This window comes from Necator americanus, chromosome II, assembly GCF_031761385.1.
Source record: "Necator americanus strain Aroian chromosome II, whole genome shotgun sequence".
Lineage (NCBI taxonomy): Eukaryota > Metazoa > Nematoda > Chromadorea > Rhabditida > Ancylostomatidae > Necator > Necator americanus.
This window is the reverse complement of record NC_087372.1, coordinates 35,663,306-35,688,859: the sequence shown is the minus strand read 5'-3', so window position 1 is coordinate 35,688,859 and position 25,554 is coordinate 35,663,306. Positions and strand designations below refer to the sequence as shown.

General features: G+C 38.4%; 2 protein-coding genes across 3 annotated transcripts; one reads left to right on the top strand and one right to left on the bottom strand.

Moving 5' to 3' along the window:
• Positions 1–200: 200 nt before the first annotated feature.
• RB195_020496 (uncharacterized protein) lies at positions 201–3,029 on the top strand (the record flags this gene model as incomplete). The annotated part of the gene is made up of 8 exons (XM_064188816.1): positions 201–400; positions 465–585; positions 1,320–1,421; positions 1,517–1,645; positions 1,705–1,786; positions 2,495–2,567; positions 2,642–2,759; positions 2,868–3,029. 8 exons carry the CDS (start codon positions 201–203, stop codon positions 3,027–3,029), a joined length of 987 nt encoding a protein of 328 aa, XP_064044697.1.
• Positions 3,030–4,087: 1,058 nt separating this feature from the next.
• Positions 4,088–25,349, bottom strand: RB195_020495 (uncharacterized protein; the record flags this gene model as incomplete). Of its 2 annotated transcripts, XM_064188814.1 has the most annotated exons (15): positions 4,088–4,189; positions 5,567–5,655; positions 6,782–6,904; positions 7,102–7,339; positions 7,999–8,091; positions 8,730–8,816; positions 8,915–9,013; positions 9,077–9,205; positions 10,006–10,071; positions 10,970–12,451; positions 12,512–12,844; positions 12,913–13,080; positions 14,325–14,402; positions 16,604–16,672; positions 25,302–25,349. In XM_064188814.1, 15 exons carry the CDS (start codon positions 25,347–25,349, stop codon positions 4,088–4,090), a joined length of 3,204 nt encoding a protein of 1,067 aa, XP_064044695.1. The 2 variants fall into 2 exon arrangements, with proteins under 2 accessions (XP_064044695.1, XP_064044696.1); XM_064188815.1 differs by lacking the exon at positions 25,302–25,349 and adding an exon at positions 16,786–16,788 and having other exon boundaries at positions 10,970–12,844.
• Positions 25,350–25,554: the final 205 nt, after the last annotated feature.

Here is a 25,554-nt window from a genome sequence, read left to right as displayed (position 1 = left end):
ACCATTTCCTTCAAAGCAGCGGAGAACTCGTCCAAATTGAGGCTACGTGGATCGATAAGCCGTTTTTCGTTCAACCTTATTTTCTTTCCAGAACTATTCCCACTTTTCTTCTTCTTTTCTTTTCCCAGATTTTTCTTCTCATTGTTGCCCGTCGGTTTATACTTTTCGTAAACTCATCCTTAATGTTGTGAAATCCAGGTATGAGCCGCTATCCGCTGTACGGTGTCAACGATGATGCCGTGTGGACGTCGCGCGGTGGTTCGATGCCGGAACCACCGCGTGGCGCCTCCGTACAGCCGTTGCACCCAAGTATGCCTTATTCCACCTATCCGGGAACAACCACTCATACCACTATTGTACATTCTTCGTTGAAACCAGTAGCAGACGCGGATATATACAGGTCTGATTTGATCTACAGTACTTACAAATGGGGTACGGTAGAATTCAAACTTTTTTTTATTCAGGGTTGGCATCTATGGATGGCGGAAGCGATGCCTCTACATATTTATTCTTCTCCTAACAATTATAATTGTTCTAAACTTAGCTTTGACCGCCTGGATAATGTCTGTGCTGGACTTCTCAACGGTACGACTACGTCATCCATGTCTATTCAGTTTAATTATTACTGATTTATTTTCAAACGGACGAGAACTGATACCCGCGTTCAAATTTGATGGCTAGGATTGCGTCTTTTTTAAAGAAAGAGTGAAGAGTACGAATCCTGTGCCATTTCTACGAATCATTTTTCGAAAAAAAAATCAAGTTTTTCAAAAAATCGAAAATTCGAAAAAGAAATCGTTGGGCAAATATGAATAATCGCCCCCATAGTTTTTTTTTACAAGATTTGAAGTATTTAAAAACTTTCTACCCAGAAAAAAGAGATAAGGAATCAAAGTATATTTATGTTAGATTAATGGAAATCGCTGATTATTTTCCATTTGCTCTTTCCTGAATAATTATAGTTTTACATTTTCGTTCCTCTAGAGTTCATGTTTTGTTTTTGAGTTGAGCAAATATGAAATATTAATGTAGTCGTAAGGTTGCTGTACCTGTGGGTTTATACGGGGTTTCTTCTAATCTTTGAATATATAGCAAAAAACGCGAAAAAAGCAGAAATTTTGTACCTCATGGAGTCGCGTAACTCTCACATCTCCAAGTTTTGGGTTGTTACATTAAGCTGCTCTTTTTGAATGTTCATGAATTACATACGTTGATTTTTGACATGACCCTAAGTTACCATGTAGAGAAATCAAAATAAAATAGAGGAAAATAAATTTTTTTATAATAATGTGGAGATCTGCTTTATTTTTTCTTTGCAGGATGGTATGGGAGCGCTGAAGATCCAAGATGATGGTATTAGAGTTGAAGGACGAGCACAATTCGATAAACCAGTCACTTTTTCACATTTGAGCACAGCACGAGTAAGATCCGTATCTGGAAGATTCTTGTTTTTTTTTCTTCCAGAAGGAATTGTGCAATTGCGTACCATATACCGTACTATCTATCGTCTATTTAGGACGAAGCTTTGACAATAGACTCGTATCGTGGTATTCATATGCAGGCGCGTAATGCTTCCGGACAAATTTCCGCTCGTATGTCGTTGACCGCTGACGGCAAAACACAAGCGGTTTGCAATCGATTCGAGGTGTCGACGATCAGTATTGATTGATTCTTTCCTACTGCTTGAATTTAGGCCACTTTTAGGTGTTTGATCCAGATAATCGGCTGTTATTTTTCGCCGATTCGGATGAGATTGGGCTCAAATTGGAAAATCTTCGTATTCTTGGTACGTATAACATTTCAGATATTTTACTATAGAGTAGGAAAAATAATTTTTTTTTTTGTAATGGAGAGACAAGAAAGGAAAAAAAGGATAACAATTCCTCTAGACTCCATTGTTTTCCGTTTTTGTGAGGACAGCTTCAATCAGGATGCTCCTAACTGGAGACTTCACTCACTCACTCATTCATTCATTTATTCATTCATTCATTCATTCACATTCATTCACATTCATTCATTCATTCATTCATTCATTCATTCATTCATTCATTCATTCATTCATTCATTCATTCACATTCATTCATTCATTCATTCATTCATTCATTCACATTCATTCATTCATTAGCTAATTCATTCATTCGTTCATTCATTCACATATTCGTCTACTTTATTTTCATCTTATTCGAAAAAACCATTCACAATCAGCACTACCCTCTATTTATCCTCTAGAGAAAACAAAAATAATTTTTGGGGTTAGGATCAGGAATGAAAAGTGAAGGGTACATGAAAATAAAAAAATAAAAATGACAAAAGAAAATTACCAGTGAGATGTTGGTCGTTATGGAGGGTACAGACGACGAGAGTAGAATTATCCCATAAATACTAATTAATCATTTAATTACAATAGTAATTAGATTACAATTAAAATTAACTAATTTAATTATTACATTGAGTAATTAATTAGTATTCTTTTGGTATTTTTTTGTATTTTCAGATGACGGTGGAAGTGTATTTGAGGGCGCAATACAGACTGCATTCGTTCGACCAGAACCGGACACTCCGTTAAGGTGGTTGTTGTTTGTTTTTTTGTTTACTTGTGAGTATTTTAATGAAAATAAAAATAAAAATAGACTTGATACAGGTTAGAGTCACCAACGCGAAGCATTTCCGTTGATGCAGCGCAAGATATCGAATTACTCACCGCTGCTGGTGAGGTTCGAATAAACTCCCTACTGGATGTTACCGTCGCGTCAAAGCAGGTACGGTGGAGAAATTTTCTCGAATTTTTCAACAATTTTCCCTTTTTCCAGCGCCTTATTTTTTAATATTATTTTATTTTTTTCTAACTCAGTTAAAAATGAGTTTAGGGTGAAATCCGGCTAGAATCCGCCAATATTTATATGGATGGTCAACCACGAAGCGCTGGACGTGGTGCACCACAACTCCAACTCTGTGTATGTCATAATGGACGAGTTTTCCTTGCGGCTAACGGAGCCGATTGTCGAGCAGATCGAAATATTTGCCAATAATTCTCTTTCTGTATATAATTTATGCACATGTGTGTGTGTTTTTTTCGTCTCTTTCTTTCTTGAAATTCTAAAAATAATAATCACGTCATATGTGGAACATAATGATCTTTCTGATGAGCTCCTCATAATATAATATAATATACATATTATACTATTGTAACGCCTCAATTAGCGTCGATTGCATGCAGTTTAGCGGAATTTGCGGAAGTTCGTAGGAATCTTTTCCTTTTTTTTTCGTCGGAATTAGGATCCGCTTCAAATTTCACATAAAAATTCATAAGTACAGACTGGTGCACGACTGGTGTAATGTGTTGGTTGCTGTTGACGTGAAGAATCGATCGTTTGATCTCCGATCAGGGTAGATCAAAAAATTGAATCCAACGGATCGTTGAATTGATATTGAAGGACAGGAATTGTTTTATGAGATTCACAAGGAGATCCATAGATACTTATGAATTATTTATAGATTTTTTAATGGATATTTATGGATTTTTATTTTATTTTCGGATTTTTATGGTGTGATTCAAGAAAATTTAACTAGCTAAAATATTTTTAATGGACAAATTTATTATCATCAATTTACAAGCAACAAAAAAAAAAAAGAAAAATAGGAATAACTGCGACATTCTTTGGCAAACAAGAATGTGAGAGCAGAGAAATTTTCATAGAAATTTTCACTGAAAGACTGAAAGACGAATGCGCATATGACGAGTTTCTATTAAAATGACTATAATTCCACATTTTTGAGCAGGTGTAACGAATCGAAATTTACTAAAACATTACTTACACTGTGTGAAATAAAAAATTCCTAAGAAGAAAAGAAAAAAACGTGAAGAATACAACACAAAAATAAAATAAATGCTGGAAGAAATTCTATAGATAGATGCGGGGAGAAAAAAGTTAAAGAAGGGGAGAGAAAAATGAGATTTTTTCTCAAGAAAAAAATCTTTTTTATAAAGAATAAAATTATGTATGACTAGTAAGATTGCTACTCGTTTTGTGCATGGTGCTTTTGGTCCTCTATCCTAGGAGTATCAGGATCATTCTTCAGATCTTAGTCAGGCTCGTTTCACTCTTTTCTTAGCGCACAATTCGGCGCAAGATTGTGTGCACGCTGGAGCGCATTGTCGTGATTGTTGTCCGGAGAATGCGCATTGACCCTGGAATTGGATGGGACCGAGTTGACGGAGAATACGATGTGTCGTAACCACGTACCTCCATATGCTTTCGTTTTTTCACCCTTTTTAAAGTAGATTCTATTACTTTTCAGACGTTTTCATAGTTGTGACAGCCGAACGTAAACATGCTCATACTCCTAATTAGCCCCCCTACCCCCCACTCACCTAATTCTAGCTGCTCCTGGAGAGGGTCCAATATCGCCATTTTCATGGTATGCTTCCTTTGAGGGCATCACTCCATGAATCTGGGGTGGTACGGGTTTCAGGTGGGTGGGTTATGCCCATACGTGGTCGCAGACTATGGGAAGGACGGTAATTCCATCCATTTCTTCCTAATTGTCGTAAAAAAAACGGCCCGAAGGATGCGGCGCGTGCACAAGGCTGGCGCGCTCCAATCGAACACGTTGTAGGAAATAACGCCCCGGAACGCTCAAAACTGCATCTCAGGGCTGTTTTTTACGGCAACTAGGAATAAATGTGCGGAATCCCACCCGTTTCTGCAATCCACGATCCCATATAGTCTTTGACCGGATCGAAAATCCACGTCAGATTCGTGGGGAGATGCTTTCAAGAAATAGAAATTTTCCAGGCAGATAAAATTTTCCGTTTCACCGGAATTATGTAAAATGTTGACGGGAGAGACGTCGATAAATCTTTGCGGAGAATACGTTCCTGCCACTGCGATACAGTTTTTTTTTTTAAACGGACCATCCCACGAACTTGCGGTGGTACGGGTTTCAGACGGCTGATGCCTATACGAGGTCGTAGATTGTGGGGAAGATGGTGATTCTGTTCATCTCTCTTTGTATAGAAGTAAACGTACGGAACCGGAACGCTGTACATACGCAACCCTTGTGCCCCGCCCCCGCCTGCGATTCGTCGAGAGCCCATTCGAAAACCTATTCTGACGAATTGCGGGCGGGAGCGGGGCGCAATGGTTGCGCATTGCGACAGAAGCCGTCGTAAGAAACAGCGTTCCGGGGTCGTCCGTTTACACTGATAGGGGGAAAGATGAACGGAATCACCTTCTTCCCCACATTCTACGACCCCGCATAGGCATTACCCGGTTGGAACCCGTACCACTACCGGATTCGTCAGCTGATTCCTTTAAGTACCTTATTAAATACAATATAAATTACAGTTAAATTGCACTAATTAAAATTGAGTAGTTATTTTTGCTTATGTACTTGTCACTTCTATTATGCTTCGAAGAAACCGCTAATACCCCTTAAAGACGAAAATACTTCAGAAGAAATCTGAGAATTTGATCTTAAAACTGGAATTTAATTGATTAATCGACTATGTGTTTTTAGAAATTGTTCTAAATTTGAGGAATCAATGAGAGCAAACGGTTTTTACCTTGCATACAGTTTCACATGCATTTTCACAGCTCACCACTGGACAAGCGACTTCACATTTATGCATACAGTTCGATCCACATCCACTATCTGAAATAATTAATTTATTAGATTGTGTTTTATTCAATTGGTGAGTTCCTGGGCCAATCGTGATTTAAATCGCTAAGGTCTTAATGCGAAAAAAAGACGGAAAACGAAATCAACGAAATAATCCTGGAATTCAATGTTCTCAATTTCTGCACTTTCAAAACCCCCTGAAAAAAAAAACAGAGCTCGAAGGCTCATACGGTAAATTAAGTTAAGGAGGAACTAGGGAAATACACAGCGTCAGAGCAGTTCGACTTTTATTTTCCATTATTTTATTACACTTATTTATACATTACATTTATACATTATATTTTATATTCCCATTTTTTCACCTATATTTTATATTTCCATTTTTTCACTTCCAAATTATGATTAATTACGATTTAGAATTGCAAACGGATATGCTGCACTTCGTTATTTATTACCATTTATTTATTATTATTTTTATTATTATTTTAACAATATTTTTACACTTGACACTATTTTTAACTTATTAATTACATTTTATTACAATTACAAGAAGGATCGCAGTAAAAACCTTAAGCTTCAATCACATACCTTCCAGACATGAAAATTATAAAAGATTTTGTAAAGGAAATCGATGAACTTCGCAGAATTTGAGAATTTAATGATTTTCAAATAAATTTCATAATGAAAAATATCGAAGTAAGATTTCCCTAAAACACATCTAGGCGTCGTTCTTTTAACTTTTTGTCTTTTTTTCCTTCTGCTTCAATTTTTCTCGTTTTTTTTTTGCGTTTCACTTGGAAATTCTACTTTCTTGCATAGAAGAATATAAGAGAAAGCCTTTTTCAGACTTTCAAACAATTTTTTAAACTTCAATTCAATTTTTAAATTTTGTTGACGAATTTTTTGAATACTAGGAGTTTATGAAAACTCCGCACTACGTTGCACAAGTGCTTCTCATGAATTCATTCGCTTGAAGCACTGGAACGGTTCGCTTTAAGCAAGCAGAAAATAAAAAAAAAATAAAGTTAAGGTAGAAATAAAGAAGTGCAGAGAAAAAGGAGTGCTACTGACAAAAAATAAAAAATAATAAAAATAATAGCTAAAAATAATAGTTTCGGTTTAAAGTTACTGGAATTTAAATTTCGCTTCAATACGTTACCTTTGTTCAGACATTCCTGCGTACATTGTACATCACACGGAAGATTACAGTTGTACGGAGGCGACAACTGAATCACAGGTGTTGGCGCTGGTCCACAAAGTTGCGTACAACTTGCTTCACAACCTGGAATCACTGACAATTTAGGGGCGTTCAGGAGAGAAACCGAAGAAAACTCTCAAATTGAGGCCACTTCAATGCCCGTTGGGTGGTCTGTTATGTTACGGTACTCAAAGAAGCACTGTAACAAGTATGGACACTGGGCATCTACAGTAATCCTACCTCCACGGTACAGTTTTTATAATCTCTTCAAAGAAGCCAACCTGCAGTGCATTGCTCGGTTTTCCCGGGGCACAGATTTTGACAGTCTCGCATACATTTCGGTGTACAACTGTCCGCTCGTTGTGCAATCGGTTGCACAATCTTCGCCTTATCCAACGCAGCGCATGACTGTGCGCAGATGTTTGTACAGGACGGAGCACAATTCGCCGCCAATGACGGACTCCCCAGTCGACATTCACGGATGCAGGTGGATTCACATGCTGGTTGGCATTGTTCGACCTGGAACGAAACGCGTAAAACTACGCATAAAGTCGAGAAAATGCTGCTCTATACAGTGTAACAGCCCTAAGGGCATTTTAAGTTCATCACACATTTTAAGTACATCACTATTTAATGGGACACCCTCGGGATAATTCAAGTCCTAAAGGGGTTAGCCTGAATTTTCTCGATCAGTCAGCATCAAAAATCTGAGACAATCAGTAGGAGTTGGACGACGGTAATTCCGCGATGGACCGGGAATTTTCTAAATTTTGTGGTACCATACGTGGAGAACAAGCTGGCAACGACCTTCGTGATCAGAGCCAGAAGATGACCCAGAAGATGAAGCCATTAGATAAACTAAATGCACAGTTCTTATAACCGTACAATGTGGGAAAAAAAAGGGGCGGGGTGGAGACTTTGTGATTGGCTCGTTGAGATGATGCAACAGTTCGAAAGAAACAAAAAAAAAGTGAAAAAAGACGATAAAGAGCAAAGTTGCGGACAATAAATTGGATTCAAAGACCTGATCGAGCGAGGATGCCCCCCGTCTTCAATAATTAACTGGCTTTGTTTTCTGGATAACCGTGCATAACTAGGAATATTACTGTAGTTCCTACGGAACTTGTTTTTTTTAGCCCACTTGTTTTTTAGGGACTCTAGAATTGAACAAAACGTACCTGTTGTTGCGCTTGATTGTACACACAGCTCGGTTCACAAGCAGGTTGACAAGCAGGAATGCAAGACGGACCGGCAGATGCTGGGATTGGAGCCTGGAAAGTTTTAGTTTTCAGTTCCCCTTGGAATTTTAAGGAAGCCTAAAGTGGTTTACTTTCGAGGGAATTTCTAGTAAATCTTAACTGAAATAATTAAGATGTGGATTATTTCAACAGGAAAATAGTACTATTTAATCAGCAATGATCAGTAGTTCAGAACGAGGATTTCTTAATTCAAAGTATTAAAGTTTTTTAAGAGAAGGGGTCTTTAAAATGCGCTCGAGATCCTTTTCATTTATAGTCCAATAATACATTCACGTTTCCTATGATTTCCATGTGGTATTCCACATTTTTCTTCTCTTTGTGTCACGTCTAATTCCTATTTATTTGTTATCAACTATTTCTACCTTGTTATGTTGTTATCATTTATTCTATCTATTTGGCTATTATTCCTTTTTTTCATAACGTAACATGAATACCAAGATATGACCTGAGCACGACAATATCTCAAAAAAAAATGAAAGAGCTATGAAAGGAACATAGCAAATTCTGGCATGTTTTATTAAAATATTTTCCATGTTTATTAAAAAATTTTTCGTGTTTTGCGGAAACAAAGAGTGCAATTTTCTTTAAGGAAACATGGACATAGTCGACAAATCTACGTTAAAATCTAAGTTGAAGAAATATTTATGTACCTGAGTACAAGCTACCGTACACTGTCCATGGCATAGATTTCCGCATTGTTCTTGTGGAAGTCGTTCAACGCATTGTGCGTTGCAAGCCTAAGGAAAAAAAAGGGAATCATAACAAAAACTGAACAGTTTCCTCCAAATGCTAAGATTTATAATTGAAATTTCTGAAAAAATAAAAAAAAACGCACTTGTTCACATATCGGCAAACATTCTGGAGCCGAAAAATCGATAAGTGCTTGCTGTTGCTGCGCTTGCGGTTGACGCACCGCGCAATCATTGGCGCAGACCTATAGAAAATTCCCCCTGAATTTTTTCCTCGGAATTGAAGAGAGCGCATGGGAAATATGAACCTCTTTGCAAACACCACCACAAATTGTGACGTCCTTATTGTGCTGTTGACAGCCGTTCATACATTGTTGCTCACAGAGGCAAGGAACTGTCTGGATTTGAATAATGAGTTGTTTCGGTTTTTGTTGGCTCTAAATTCGACGCGATTAAATCGTTATGAGGAAAGCTTGAAATTTCCAAAGTACGTAAGCTTGTACGGATTATTTCATACGAACTTACAGAGTAAATTAATTAATTTCCAACAAAGATTTTCATTAGGCATTTCTTTTCCACTTTTTCGAGTGTTTTTCTCGAACAATTTTTCAAGAAAACATTCTGACTGCCTAATTTAAAGTCCCAGACGTTTTGTTTTTGCGTAGTTTAGCAAAGACAACGAAAAGAGTTAGAACGAAATGAACAATTGTGAAACTTGATGATATCCAGTGAGTGGGCGGCAGAAATGTGATTAAAAAATGGGCGGAGTAGAGTGCTCGTGATTGGCTCTGTTGCCTTAGCCCCGCCCTCAATGAAAACTCGTCCTTTCTTCGCATTACAACTGGCTTAGATCTAAATCTGCACAAATGATTATGGGACATTAAAGCGTAAAATGACGCAATTCTCATTAATTCCTGCTCTCTTATTTGACTATCACTTCGTTAGAACAGTTCAAGCTGCCATTACCATTTTCGGTGGGTCTCGGCACGCCCCCCTTAAAATCAGTATGAAATGAGGTATGCAGTCTAAATGTAGAAGTCCTCATTTTCTCGTGAAACAAAGCGCATCTTGTCTTAAAATCCCATAAAAGCTAACTGGCGCGCGGCATAACAGATGAGCTGATGTCTATGAGGGCGGGGCGGAGAGGCTCAAATGAGCCAATAGTGACAACACCGCCCCACCCCTTCCCCTTTTTCACTCATTCTCCCTTTAGAATTTTGAAAAATTGCTTCAATACCTGAATGCACTGTGGAGTGCATTGTGGTTGGCATTGAGGTATGCATTGAGCCTGAGGAGAGGTTTGCTGAAGAGAAAAATGTAAAAAAAAATAGAAAAATGTGTGAAAATTCGTTTTCGTTTGAGTGAAGTGTGGAAGCGATGAAAAAAAAGGTGTACAGCAATAATTCAGCGGTAAACGTTCCGAAACATAGAAATAAAGCCATGTGATCAGGAAATCAAAAGGAAGAAAACCCTAAGAACTGTTGCTAGGAATCTTTGAACGAGAAATTTAAATAGAAAATTTAGAATGAGGAATTTTAAAAAAAAAAGTTGACTCGGCGGTGATTTGAAAACTAAGCCTGGAAGGATAAAGTTGACGGGACCGGTAAGGTGGGACACCATTTGTTATTTGTTAAGAAGAAGTCAAAAACTGGAGAGAGTGACGCGTAGATTTTATTTTATTTGTTTAATTTTTTATTCTAGATTTTATATCATTGGAAAGCGGCAAAAAGCGAAAACTACCGGGAAAAGCCAGAAAGAAAGAGTTTAAATTATATAAAAATTATATTATACTAAATTTTATTACATCCGTCAGAGCGCGCAGTTAGAAACTAAAAAAGAAAAACTAAAAACTAAAACTAAAAAACTAAAATTAAAAAATTCGATGCTGATTGTAACTAGCTATTTTTTAATCGTTAAAAGATCTTTTCACATCTTAGAGTAAAGTTCAGGTACTCATGTGATTTTCGATTTACTCATTCCTTGAAAAAATTCCCCTTCCCAGATGTGTGCAAAGCAACAAATTTCTGGTGTACTACGATGTTCGAAAATTTTCGGCAATTCTCGCTTTTAATTCCTGTGATTTTAAGCAGTGCCCGGATATTTTGGCATTGTGAGATCATTTCGATGTGCGTATGTGAAAAGCAACGGGAAAAAGGAATTATTTCTTCGTAAGTTTCTACGTAGTTCCAGAAGAATCATACCTGCAGAGTATTGTGTTGCATTATACATGACGGTTCACATGCTGGACGACACGGTTCAACGCATTGAACCTGATTTTCGTTTACGGTAATATGTACGGTATTTTGCTGAACACAGGAATCTTCACAAGCGGGTTGACAAGCGGAAATGCATTGCATTGGTGGTGAGGTGGGGAACGTGGGCTGTGGAGACGCGGTCGCTGGTAGTGGTCCTGGGACGATTTGTGGTCGTTGTTGCGGTGCTGACGTTACCATCGGATGTGCCTGTGTACAGCTTGGTTGACACATTGGCATACATACATGTGCGCACTGTTTATGTGGTGGTATGGAGGTTTCGATCACTTTGAATACGTCCTGGATGCAGGCAGGTTCACAAGCTGGTCGACAGGCTGGCATGCAAATCGACCCCGTGGGAACGGCCGCGGTTGGCGATGCAGAAGCGGGTGCATTTTGTACAAGGGAATGTGTCTGAATACATTGAGGTTCACAAGCAGGTTGACATACGGTAATACATTGTGACGATGGTGCTGGTACCATCGGTGCTGGCGGTGGTGTAACAGCACCCTGAGCTTTCATTATGCACATAGGTTCACAAGCCGGCATGCAAGGGGCTATACAGAGCACTTGCATTGGGACAGATGTTGGCCGTGGAGCGGTTATGTGGCCCGTAGTGGGCTGACCTCCCTGCGACCGGATACAACTCAAATCGCATGCTGGTTGACAATTTGGTCCACATGGTAGGGATAAAACTCGTGGCATAGAAACTGTGGGAGACGGTAGTGGTCCAGGAATCTGAGTAGGTGTAAGTGGTGGTAGTGGAGGTTGTGTAGGTGCTGCAGTGGGTAAGGATACTTGTACAGATGGAGGTACCATTTGTGCTTGAATGCATGATTCCAGACATTGAGGACGGCAAGCCGGGATACATTGAACAGCCATCGATGGAGCGAGAACGTTTTGCGAATTGGTGAATGTCTGAATACAGGATGTTTCACAGGAAGGTTGGCATGTTGGTGGACATACAAAAAGATTAATATGAATTTGTAATGGTGGTGATGTGCTGGGTGCAGTTGTGGAGGTGCTGGTGGTGGTGGTGCTCGTGGCGCGGGTGGTGGTGGTGGCTGCCTGGATGCAATCGTCTGCGCATACAGGCATACAGACAGCGATACAATCAGTGCGTACAACAACCACAGGTGGTTCAGTGGAGGTTCGGGTGGTGCTGGTGGTGGTGGTGGTGGCGGTGGTGCTTGTGGTGATCATTGGTGCAACAGTTACGTTATTAGTGCATGAGGGGAGACAAGCTGGCATACATGGCGGGATACATTGAAGTTGTGACTGCTGCGCTTGTTCTGGCGATGATAGTGCGGATTTTGCTGGAATAACTGCTTTATTTTCAGCGCAACGCAACCGACAAACAACATCGCAAGAACTTGAGCAAAGCGGTTCCAACTCCGGTGCACAAGCGCGTCGACATTGCTCGCTACAGTGCTGCACACAGGGATTCGGTGCCGGTAACAGTGCTGGTGACAGTGCCGCTGCATGATCTACCTGTAGTACGCGTCCTGCGCAAGCTGTCCCGCATTGCTGACCGCAAGAAGCGGCGCATGTCGTCGCCGGATTCCCCTGCGAAACGCATTGCGAATGGCAGGTCTGACCGCATTTCGTATCGCAATTCGTGTCGTAGAACATGTCACTTATATCGATCGAGATTCGAATAGGAGCCGCAGTGGTGGCAATGTCCTGACAGCCAAATTTACAAGCGTTTTTGCAAGTGGTGTCGCAAACGGATGGCAGCGATGCTTTCGCAGCGCAAGCGCCTACGCAAACTCCCTGGCATCTCTGCTCGCATTGCTGTTCTGGCCTAGGAGGTGCGGCGACGATCTGAAACATACAGAATCTAGAATTTTATGGTGATCTCTCCTATCTTCCTGGAATATATGCCTACATACCTGCTTTTGTTGTTGTTGTTGTTGTTGTTGAGCATTATGCGTGGCAGAGAGCTGACAAGCAGCGCTGCACGTGCCACCGCATTTTTGCGTGCATTCCATTTGATTCCCCGTTCGACCCGTGCATGACGGAACGCATGCACGTAAACAAGTTTCAGCACAGTCAGACCTCTGAAAAATTCTAGATTATTCAGGAGAGTTTTTTTAAGGGAGGAAAATATGAAATCAGGTTCTATTTGCGGTACAAATTAAATTTGCTAGCGTTCATGAAAGCTGTTAAGTCGGAAACGGAAAACTAAAGCAGAGGAACGAAAGACGATGAGTCTCCTGGGTCCGCTTCAGGCCTAACAACTTCCAACAACGCTAACAAATTTAATTTGAACCGAAAGTAAAATCCAAGCGGAATCATTCACTGGAAAATCATCTCTGTGGTGGATGCGATCTCGCAGACTTTTCATAACTTGTGGACCTTTGATAAATTGTAGACTTTTAGTGGTGTAGAATGCGGAAAAGTGTAATGTTTTTGAATTTTTTCGCTCAACTTTTTCGCTGGATTTCTAGCAGTGTATTTCTTTTTTTCTTTTCCACAACATTGTATCAATAGCTTAAGTACTAGTAGTAATGAAAATTCGAAGATTTTTGGGATTGGAAATAGTTTCTGAGATAATTCCAAGCTTTCGCCAGTTATAATGACGGATAATATTAGTTGCGAACACTTCCGCCCTTGGCAATTACACCACTTGACATTTGAAGTGCTCTCATCGGACAAATCTCTGTTAGCGAGACTGAATTGATTCAACTTGTGCCTTGAGAAAAGAGCATTTTTATCAGAAGCTCGTAATTTCTCATTGCTTTATATGAAAATTATTTTGGTCAATGTACCGTGGTGATTTTTTTCTTCGATAGCCACGAGAAATGACCGATGAGTGCGATTCCTATTTACTTCGAAAATTTTAGGCTTATGGTGAACTATCACGTGAGCGATTGAATCTTTAATTTTTTAAAATTTATTTCTAAAATCACGCAGTCTCTTTCAAGCTTACTTTGTCGTAGAAATAATTCAGCACTTCAACAATTATTTTGTCGTTATTATTTTTCTAATCTCTTTTGGATTTGAGTAAAAGAATTGTTACTATTTTCTTAACAGCTTAGCATTTGAGTTGATTAGGGAAGAAATTGCTAAAATTCAAAAATAAGCTCTAAGATCTACGATGAAAGCCATCAGTGGGAAAAATTAAGAGAAGGTCCGGATCGTTTAAGTTGCTAAATAAGATAACATCCCTTTCTGGAATAAAAGAGAGAGAAAAAAAATCATACATAAATGTTTCTCCTGTGTTTAAATATTTCTCTTGCAGTGATTTTTTTTCAAATTGAAAAGAGGAGGAAAAAAAACCAAAAATGGACATTGCACTCACAAGTTCAGATCGGCTGCATTGAGGCAAACAGGAGGGTCCTTGTTGACAAGTGCAACTCGGCTGAAATGGGGCGAACATCTGAAAAGAAAATCTTAATACAGAAACAAAAATGCTGAATTAACTTAGAATGGAGATATAATTTAACTGTAGGGAAACGATACTGTAAGAATGTGATCGAATCAATTACAAAAAAGTGTAATTTTGAAAAAAAAAGAAGAAAAAGAAAGCAAAAACAATAGGAGGATCAGTTCCCTTGAAATTATAATGTGATCTACTTTTACTGACATTGATCTGAATTTGATGGTTTCGAAAAGAAAATTCCGGATTAAGACGAGGTCAAGCTGCTAGAGTTACAGCAGAAGGCAGTGACATAAAGTTGGGTCAAAACGCCATGAGGCACGGACAGGTGCGCAAGCGGCTGCGTCCCAAGCGGCGCGGTGGAGCGTAACGGTTGGGATCGTGTGGGGATCCTTGCTAACGCCACCCGTCTCTGCAGTCCGCCATGGCCCCCCTCGATTCCAACCGCTATCTCCACCGCATCGCCTTGAGCGCAGTCGCTTACGCAACTGTCCGTGCTTCATGGCGTTTTGATGCGACTATACTTTAAAGGCATCACTCCACGAATCTGAGGTGGTACGGATTTCAGGGATGGGAGACTATGGAGAGGAGAGTGATTCCGTCCATTTCTTCCTAATCGCCGTAAAAAACGACCCGGAAGAGACGGCCTGAGGCGTTCTGGCGCATTATTTTCTACAAGGAGTTCGAGTGGAGCGCGCCAGCCTTGTACGGCGCCGCATCTTCCGGGCCGTTTTTCAGGCAATCAGGAAAAAATGGACGGAATCCCCCCTCTGCATGGTCTCCCATCCCGTATACGAGTACTCCACCTGAAATCTTCACCACATCAGATTCGTGGGATGACGCCTTTAAGCTTACTACGGAACCTACGGGACCCAGAACCATCCTTTCAAGTTCTGTACTTCTAAAAAAGAACTGATCCCTCTCAATGTTCTTGTCGAGTACATCCTGACGATTATGGAACGCAATCGTAGGCAGTGGCGCTGCTGCTGAAGGAGGAAAAAACTTCAGTTGTCCTCGTTGATCACCAGTATAAACCCTCGCAATCCGCTTGGATAACTATGTACAGGGCCTGTATCCAATACATCTGTCCTTGACCGGATAATTACAATGAAAACTGAAACGTCGGTGACTTCTTATTCCAATTATGCTAAACAATATTATCTGGTTGTTTTGTTGACGGAAACTCGGTGCAGTGGCGCTTCGTTGCGGGACCTATGTAGTCTTTTGTTGCAGGAACATTTCCAGTGCCGGTAGAAACGAATGGAGACGCATTCTCGCTGCCTGATGCGTTTCTGCGCGGACAAATTTTTATTTTTGGGCGGGAATGTATCCAACCAAGGCACATATTTTTTCTTTAGGGCGCATTTATCTGACCCGGAAAAATTTTTTAGGATGCGAGGTCAGATTGAGATCTTGAACTCAACGCGACCCCTCCGAACAGTAGAAGAGCCTATCATTGCGTCCGGATGGACTGTGGACGGTCAGGGCCGTGCCGTATTTGAAGGGCTGGCTGGAGTTCCAGCCTTTAGGTGCTGCCAATTATTTTTTATATATTATATTTCTCATTTTATGTTGTTGTATTTTCTATATTTTTCCGAAAAAAACTAAGGAAGAAGTCATAGTTGCTTCCAAACGCTTTCATCCAATGGGTGCAGTGAAGCGTAAGTGGCGAAGGCGCCATTGCACTGATTCTTGGACGACCGTGACGAATTCGTGAGAAATCGCTTACTTTGACAGCTTAATACACACATACATTCATTCTGCTCCTTACAGTACTCCACTCGTACAGTCCTTGCGGTCTTCCAGGCCACGCAAAAGTCTAAGAAATTAAATGATGACAAAAAAAAAACAGAGAAACAGAGAATTTCCTCCGAAGTCTACTCGAAAAGGTCCTCGGTTTGTTCATGTTAGGTACTTTACGGTCATGGATGCTGAATAAACACCCTATCCATTGAATAAAGAATAACATACTTATACTTATACTACTTATAGTACAACATTTGTTATTTGTTTGTTCATTTATTTGCTTGTTTACTTGTTTTTCTTTACTTTTATTCTTTATATTTCGTTATCCTTACGACCTGTGACCTACCGTAACCACGTGAGCATCTAGAACATGAATAAACGTTACGGTAAATTGAATATATTGTATAGTTTCAACAAGACACACAGATTCGGGCTCGAAAACATTTTCAACCCACCTGGAACTGGATCGGACTCAAACAGTTGCAAAATGACGAACATCCACAGTTTCGTTTTGCTCTGCGTGCCTAAAAAGAAAATTAGCAGAACATTCTTTCGACGGTAAACTTAAAATTCTAGAAAGGAAAAAAATAAATAACAAAAAATAACAAAAAAAAATAAAAATAGAAGAACGAATAACCATAGAGCGAAAAAATGAATAGCTGGATGATAAATGCAAAATAAAAATAATTGTTTGTTGACTTTTAGGAGAGTTTCAGATTATCTGGTTAGTCTGAAAAATAGCTAAAGAGAATTTTGGACCAAGCGTTGCAGCTGAGAATCTTTTGTCTTAACAAGGAAACAGAAGTTATATTTCTTCATTAGTACATATTTCTTAAAGAAAAATTCAACGAAAATTTCATCTACTCGTGTACATTTTCGAAGTAAGACCAACAAAAAAAAACAAAGAGATTCTTAAATTTTCAGAACATTCCAGAATACTTCCTTATTGCAAGATCAATAAGAAATTAAAATTTCCTCACTACTTCACGATGAAAACTTTATTTCATCCAGAGTAAAATTTCTATCAGAGTGCATGACGCATATACTTCCTTCTATCTTATTAGCTGTGTATTCTAATGCAAGTAATCTGGTAATAGAAATTTTTGCTGGATATTTCTGAGTCACCAGATCGGATTTCAAAACGTCACATTTTTCGTCAGGTTAACATAATTCGAATGGTTTTCGTGAGATAAATACAACTATGAGAACAACGGCAATTTCTTCTGTTCTGTTCTCCTTCTCTAAAATTTAACTCGACGTTTTCATTAAATAAGATAAAGAATAAGAAAAAGATACCAGTCCTGTACTAAAAAAAAAGAAGGAAAAGAGAACACACTTTGTCGGGAGTAAGAATACTCTTTGAAAATTATGAAAAATTTTGATTCTAGTTTTTTAGATAATATAAAGAAGTTTTATTTGATAGCCTATCAAAAAATTTATTTTTCAGGAAGCATAAAAATTTCCTACTTAATAACCTTAATAACGAAAATAATTTCAGTTAGCTGCACAGCTTCAGCTACTTGATAGCTTCTTTTAACAAATATTTATACGTGCCGCAGAAGCAAAAAATTATTGGATCCCCCCTCCCCCCCTCCCGCCCCTCCCTCAAAACGTCTTGGTCAGGTGATCTCCGTGTTCAGATGAGTTTAGAAGGTTTCAATGTTTGGCGAGTGCGTGAATGCTACGATGGAAACCCTGTACCCTCCTCCCCTCCCCCTGAATGGATTGTGAAGAATAGGCACGCGCTCGAGAACGCGCAAGTCGTCCACTGCTCGCAACAAAACAACGAACTGAAATTCTATGCTGAACTCAGAGTGGACGAAAAATTTGGAACACTCGTATGCAAATGAAACTTGATAACACTTCGGGAAAAAAAGCACAGTTTTTGCGAGAAAATTCAAATCACTTCGGTCCTTCAAAAGGTCAAGCATCCAAGAAATACAATGGGAGCTAGAGTTTTTTTTTTGTTTTTTCTATCCAGCAGTTTTTTTGCCGTTCTTTTGACTCCTCATTTCTCATGTGGAATGGCAGGAACGACTAAATACAGATCGCTCATGTGCTCCTGATTTCTATCCTGAGAAGAATGGTCGGTCGGTCGGTCGGTCACCACACCTATTCGTGCGTGATGCAACACTCGAAAGAGCGCGCTCGAACACTGAACAAACAAAGAGTGCTAAGCCCTTCAATTAACGTTGCGAGGATCGGAGCAGTACGCTAAGTGACACGGGAACATTTTTCCTGGAAAAAGAGTACTACTTTTTGTTTTTATTTATTTATTTTTGAAAAGAGTAGTATTTTTAAGGGGAGGACAAAATTTAAAAGAACACTATACACTGTTAAATTTAAAAAAAAATTCTGGAGAAAGAGTAGTAATATATTTATAAAGGCAAGATAGTGTTTTTTCTTTTCAAAAAATACTAAACACGTTTGAATTAAATTTTTTTTTTCGGAGAAAGAGTAGTGGAATAATTTAAGGGATAAGATAAAGTTTTTTTTTTCTAAAAAAGCGCTAAACACGTTTAAATTAAAATTGTTTTCTGGAGTTGAGTGCAGGAGAAGGTTTTTTTTTTCTTAGGAAAAAGCGTTTAACACATTATTAGTTTAAAAAAATAACAATAACATACATCGTTCTGAATAACTACTGGTTGACATTTCATGGTATCTGTAGCCTGTATATCCTGTATATCTCATCTCTTTCTTTTTTAAAATGTTTTACAATTTATAATATAAATATATGCATACGGTTTTTAAAAAATATACAATATATAGTTCTAATATACATATAACATGTAGCAAGTAGATTTGTTTAGAATAAGTTTTAGTAACAAATAAAAATAAGTTTGTCAGCTCGGGTCTAAGCGGAAGAAAAAACAATAGCGACATCCGTAAGAATACAAATAGGCTACTTGATCCTAGAGTTTACTTCCAATAAGTTCTGAGAGAAAAAAAGAAAAAATGAGGATTTTTTCCCTGCTTATCTCGTTCGGTCCCGTTCTTTCTCGGATTTTTTTCCCGAGTTCAACCCCGAACAAAAAATACTAACTTCCAATTATTGTTGTAGATTTGAAGTAACACATTTGTTACATTTGTCGCAATTTTCAGGAACAGTTGTCCATTCCGAGGTGGTCGGTTTTTGGCGTAAGCGTTAAGCTTGTTAACCAAATAGACAGATATCTACCTAGACCTCTGAGGAAAGCATATGGATACTTCCGGATGCAGCGGGAACTCCTACTTTATTTTTCCTTTTTCAGTGCCTTCTCACAATCAATTTTTTAACCTCGGTAAAGATAGATAAATGTGCGTTAACTATGTTCTACGTTCCGTCAGAGGACCTAAAACAGTGGGGGGGGGGAATGAAATGAAAGCTGCTCGACGTAAGAACAATGTCACGTCGTCCACAAATGACTCAACGGTTTTCCAGAGAAAAAAAAAGCGTTCGTCAAACATTTCAGAAAAGGCGCTTTCAACGCTGAGAAAAAAAAAACTCACTGATTGATAGATGAGGGATGTGGGGTCAACAAAATGGGGCTGTACACATACGATTATTGAAACAAACTACGGAGAACACAACGCTTTAGGGGAGATTAAATTCGTAGTCGTTTTCGTTTGCGAAACGAGCTGAGCGAAAAAAATCCCACAAACGATCGGTACGCTACGAAAAAGGGCACGTCAAAGAAATGCGTAAAACAAATAACTGGGAATTTCTGGGATTCAGTGGGAAAGAATTGTAAAGTGGATGCCTTCCACAGAAAAATGCAACCACGAAACCTTTCACGGATCGTTTTCGCGGATCATAAACGCTTTTCAACTGTTCCTCCGCTGTATCGTTTAGAGTTCTTCGAAAGCTTCTCATACATCTGGAAAAATAGCTCCCTATATCGAGTAGACATCCTCAAAAGCATTGATTTTTATCCAGAAAAGATAAGGGCACCGTCGAATAGCAAAGAATTCATTAAAATATCTTTTCTTACCCCCCGAATCTGTATATTAATGGATTTCTCAAATACTTATATCCTCTAATAAGGTCATTCTCTATCATATATGCTCCGGTACTCCCGATTTCTTACACTGCGGAAAACACGAAATTAACAAATAGAAGAAAGAAAAAAGAAAAGAAAAGAAGTTCGAAAATATTATATATTTGATAAATATTTGAAAAGGAACGATAGAATGGAAGAATATTCCCGAAAATTTTTATAGAGGTTGCAAAGTCTTCGATACACAGCTAAGGACTAAATGCTAGCGAATTAAAGCAGCACCCATAACAAATCTGTAGAGCGACTAGCGATCAATACTGTAGCCTGTCCCACCACGAAAGCGTACATTTTGGTCAGTGATCTCGGCGTTTTAGACGAAGTCCTGGAGAGAAAATTACCTAAGAGCTATGTACTAATTATTTATTTATTTATTTACTATTCATTTTCATTTATTTATTTACTTATTATTGTATTTTTAACACAATAAAAACAGCTCTAGTGATCTCACATACATGATTGGCCAGATAAAAATAAGGAAACCAATGAGGAATTCTGCCTTATTTCTATCAAAATCAGAGACTGCGGGTTCTTCATTTTTTTTCTCTTTTCTCCTTTCTATTTTTCTTATTCTATTTTCTATTTTTCCTTTATCGATTTTTCACTTCCATTTCCACTTTCCCCGTTGAAAAATAGCTATAGAAATCTATCCGAATTTGGAATCCAAAAATCTTTTCTTCCAACTTCTTTTTGCGAAGATTTCAAAGCACAATAATCCTTTGTGTTAAATGTTTTTCTTGTTTATTCGTAAATAGAATCGTTTGGGAAAGTTCGAAATTCAAAAACTAAAGTAAATATTCGCAAAGAAATTAGGCGCCGATGCAACCAGAGTTACATGACAGTTTTTCAGCGGTTCATCTGAGCAACCTGATTCTGGATCAGTCATCGAATAAAGTCAACATATGTAGTCCTATGCTCAGCCTACACCACCCAGTAAACAAACTACCAACACAGCGAACAACGAACAAAACAAAACATTATAAAAATACACAACTTAGGCGGTTCAGTGAGTGTGTTGGCGGTGTTTGCGCAACACTTGAACAGTCGTAGATGACCCCAACGAATCAGGGGGAAAATCCAGGTTTTTCCCTTGCACAAAGTCAAGCAACTAACTGGATTCATCGCCAGCACCAGACAAGTGTTTTTGCGCGGCGATCACTGGGAATTTCAGCAAGTTTTTTTTTGGTACAAATTTCTTTTTTCTCGAAAGTGTCAAGGGATTTGGATATCCTGGATCAGGAGGTGATATCTTAGAGGGAAAAAACTGCCGTAAATGTGTACTTTCAAGAACAAATCATTGAAATAGGAGCTGTTTCCTCTGCATACTGTTCAAATGTTCCTTTTTCTTCTGTTTTTCTTTTTTCTTTTTTTCTTCTTTTGTTCCTTTTCAAATGTGTCTGTTCCTCTAATGGAAATGCTTTAAAACTTTGTACCCCACTTGGTATCAAATAGTTAGCTTTATGTATAGAGTAATAATTAGTGAATAAATTACTTTGAAAAAAGCTAATCCTCCTAGACGATGTAAGGACAATGCTCGAAAAAAAAAACTTGTCCGAAATCCTCCAATACAAATTTAGCCCTTGTTTAAGATGATATATGGAGAATAGGAAAGCTCTAGGAAAACTTGGGGAAATACTCTTAAAAAAAAAGCTTGGATGGTGCTTAAGTCGTCTAATAACATTAATCCACAAGGTGAAAGTATTTCCTTGTGGACGAATGGTGTTTTCTTCCTTGAAATTTCACATCACCAATTATTTACAAATTCAGTGAACACTGGAAGAAAAAAATGTGAAACACACACACGATTCAGGATTTAAGATAGGCGAACATCCCCTAATCCGATCACGGTACAGTAAGCCGCGAAAGCCGAACAACACACTCTTCTATGCGTAAGTAGAAAAGTTCTATTAATCTGTGAAAATTTGAGTTTAGATGAGGAAGTTCGACTGCGAATGAACGACGAATGCTTCAAAAACGTGCCAGGCTTTCATTTTTTTGTTTTTTATTTTTCCAGGGTAAATCAGTGCCGACCGTATCTTAGAGGATAGATCACCGATAGACACCCTGACTTGATATATCGAGTGAGTCCCACACAGGTCATTCTATACCCTACAAACACACTCATAAACCTCAAACAATTCTGAGTTCGAGTCGAACGTGTGGGCTGATTAATATCGAGACCAGTTTACGCTTTAGACTCTAGACTAGGGTTATGTATTTAGTTATCTGTTTTTTTTCTATTTTTTGCTTTTTTAAACATTTATTTTTAGTATTACAAGAAGACCTACAGATTTTTCCTATATTTTTCAGATTTTAGATTTTTTTTATAGAATTTTCTATATTTCGCTTTTCGCTTTTCCGTTTCTGGATAGTGAGAGTTGAAGTGGAATTTCTAGCGCTCAATTGAAAACGTGAAATAAATAAACAGTAATAAGTCCGTCTTCAGCGTATAGTTTTTTTTTAAATATTAATTAGATAACATTTAGTTAATATAAAAAAATAACTAACTAATTAACATCACATACATTAATATCGCATAAAGTGGATACTCGGGACTATTATAAGGATCGTGATAATAAAATAAAGTAAATAAGAACGAATTTTTTAGGAGATCGACCATATTTTTTTAAGGAAATTTGAAGTTTTATGAAACGTTTGAGGTGCATAGAGATCCGTAATATGCCATTCAAATTATATTTGGATTTTTCTCAAGACGACAAAACTACGGTCAATTTAGGCCCTGTTCTGGTCCGCAGCTCTTAGATAACAAAAAGATTGACAGACTCACGAAGAGAAAAAATCTACTTTGAAATATTTTTTTTTCGGAAAAATTCTATAAGAAAGACACAAAAAGGAACATAACGTCGATAAGGATACTTAATTTAACAATGAAAAACAATAGAAATTTCACCATTCTCCGAACGAAAGAAAGAATTAATGGGAGCAGAAGAGAAAATTAATAAAGGAGAAAAATAAGTTGGCTGAAATACATGATATGAGAGAAATGTAATTTTTCTGCTTAATTTTGGATGAATGTGCTCTAATATCTAAAATAAATTATAATGTAGAGTAGTTATTAGTAATATAATTCATAATAATGCCAAAAATTAGTTCTTTAAGGCACCATATTTTTGAAAAAGACTAAATGTCGCACTGAAACTTTAGAGCATAACGAAAATCTAGGAAAACAAAGCACTACACGAAAAAAAAAACGCCACAAACCATCCAAAAATTCGGAATGTATCGCGGGAACATGAATAAAACAACAAAAAGAAGAATTTTTCCCGTCTTTCGACTCTATTCATATCTTGTACACGAGGTTTTTGAAAAATTTTATTGCGTAACGTTGTGGAGAGCTTTGATCCTTTAAATTGTAAATTAGATCGGCCATTTCAAGCTCTGAAGAAGGCAATTTTGCCGAAACGAGAGCCAAAAAAAAATTATTTAACAACTTCGTGTACAACTTATCAAAATCAGTTCAACATTCATCTATGCCCAGGTTCACTGGAAGTTGAACTTTTCTATTCATATCCCTCGCAGACGCTTCGAATAGTTCTTACAAACCCCTTTCCTCCTCCCTCCCTCCTCTCCTCTTGCTTTGAAATCAAAAATTCACTTTTCTAGCCCTTCACACACACACACACACCCTCACATAGAGTCCCATTGCTCTTTCCGGTTCAGATTTCGGAAAATGCGAGGCGATTTGTTTGAGATTTGAGGGGAAGTCGTTGATCGTATGTGTCGAGAGTGGACAGCTGAGCAAAGCAACAGCCGAGTGACGTGAGGGCGACGAAGCAAAGAAACTCGGGTGCTACTCGGTAACAATACAAAAAAAAGCGGCGGTCAGTGTAATACTGAATACATTTGGAGACCGAATAGAATGAAAAAGAGGTCCAGAACGGGTTTACGAGTCATTGTTCGGGAAAATTCGTAGACGAATCTTAGGTAAAAACTTAGGAAATTTTAAACACAACGATCGAGTGCAACTGTAATCGGTGTACATGGGTACGGAAAAATTTATGGATTTTCAGTAGTTGTTGATATTGGGCCAACTGACTTAGCGCTACTGATTGAGCTAGATTGCTAGACTTTTTTGGAGAGATTTAGCCGAAAGAGTTCTGAGATGATTTCTCACACAACAAATACCTCCTTACACTACCAAGCATTTCTACATCGCTAATTTTGTGAGACCGTTTAAATCCGCTGGAACTGTGCTAGAGCATTCCAATAGAACTTTCCAGAGAGTTATCAGACCTTTCGTCGAGTATTTGGGCGCACCATTGAGAACAAAAAATGTCGGAAAATTAAATTCAAGTAGAAAAAATAACTGCAACATCAATGTTGTGACGATAAAAGAACCTATAGACTGCTGCTTGTTTACTTTGCCGAAAGAATTACGTTTCAATTTAAAAAGTCCTTAAAAATTATATTTCAATTCTATTGATTTTGAAAGTTCAATTTTTTCTCGTTTTATCGTATGCTCCTTTTCATTTCGTTGGAAATCCTACAGTTAATAAAAATTTGGATGGAAATTTTCTTCGAATTACTTTACATTGGAAAACAATCTGAGTGAGAGCCTCAGAAATCCCCTAAAAATATTCCGAAAAAAATATCCCTTGAAAAATCGATAACTAATGGAATTCTGTAATTCTTTCATGATTCACTGGGAAACCAGAAAAAAAAAGAAATCTATCCAGAGAAGGATTGAATCACTAATAAGTTCTCGTTGGTTTTTCGAGAAAAAAAAAACATTCCTCTCTTTTTCATTTGTTTGGGACAAGTCAAAAAGTTGGCTGTCGTTAATGAAAACTTGACTTGACAGGAAGTTAACGTAAATTTGGGAATGGGAACGGAATAATAACGGAGCGTAGGGTTTTTTCTGAGCGAAAAGTCACTGAAATATTCCAAAGAATTATCCTTAGCACCTTTGAGGGGTGTTCGATGTATTTTCGCGCGATTGGAATCTCATCTGCGTTTCACAATGCACTGGAATTTCAAGAATTCCGCCAACGAATCTGACTGTAGGATTTTCGATTTTTGATCAGAAAAGAAACTGTACTATTTACTTTATGGATTGAACGATGGGAGAAAGTAATACGAAACAGAATCAACGACTCACAGCTGCAGCGAAAGTAAATATCAAGAGTAGCCAGATGAGCACTCGCATAGTGACCGCCGCCGATGTGGTGAGTGTGCACAGGGTATGTGGTGAGTAGGCGAGGATGTCGCAAGTGCGGTAGCGGAGGCAGGGCTTGGCGGCGACGACAGCGGCGACGGCGGCGGCGGCGGTTGCGCTGACGACGACGGAGACGCGGACGACGGCGACCCGCGGGGGCGGGCGGACACCAAAAACAATGGAACAGCTCCGGAGA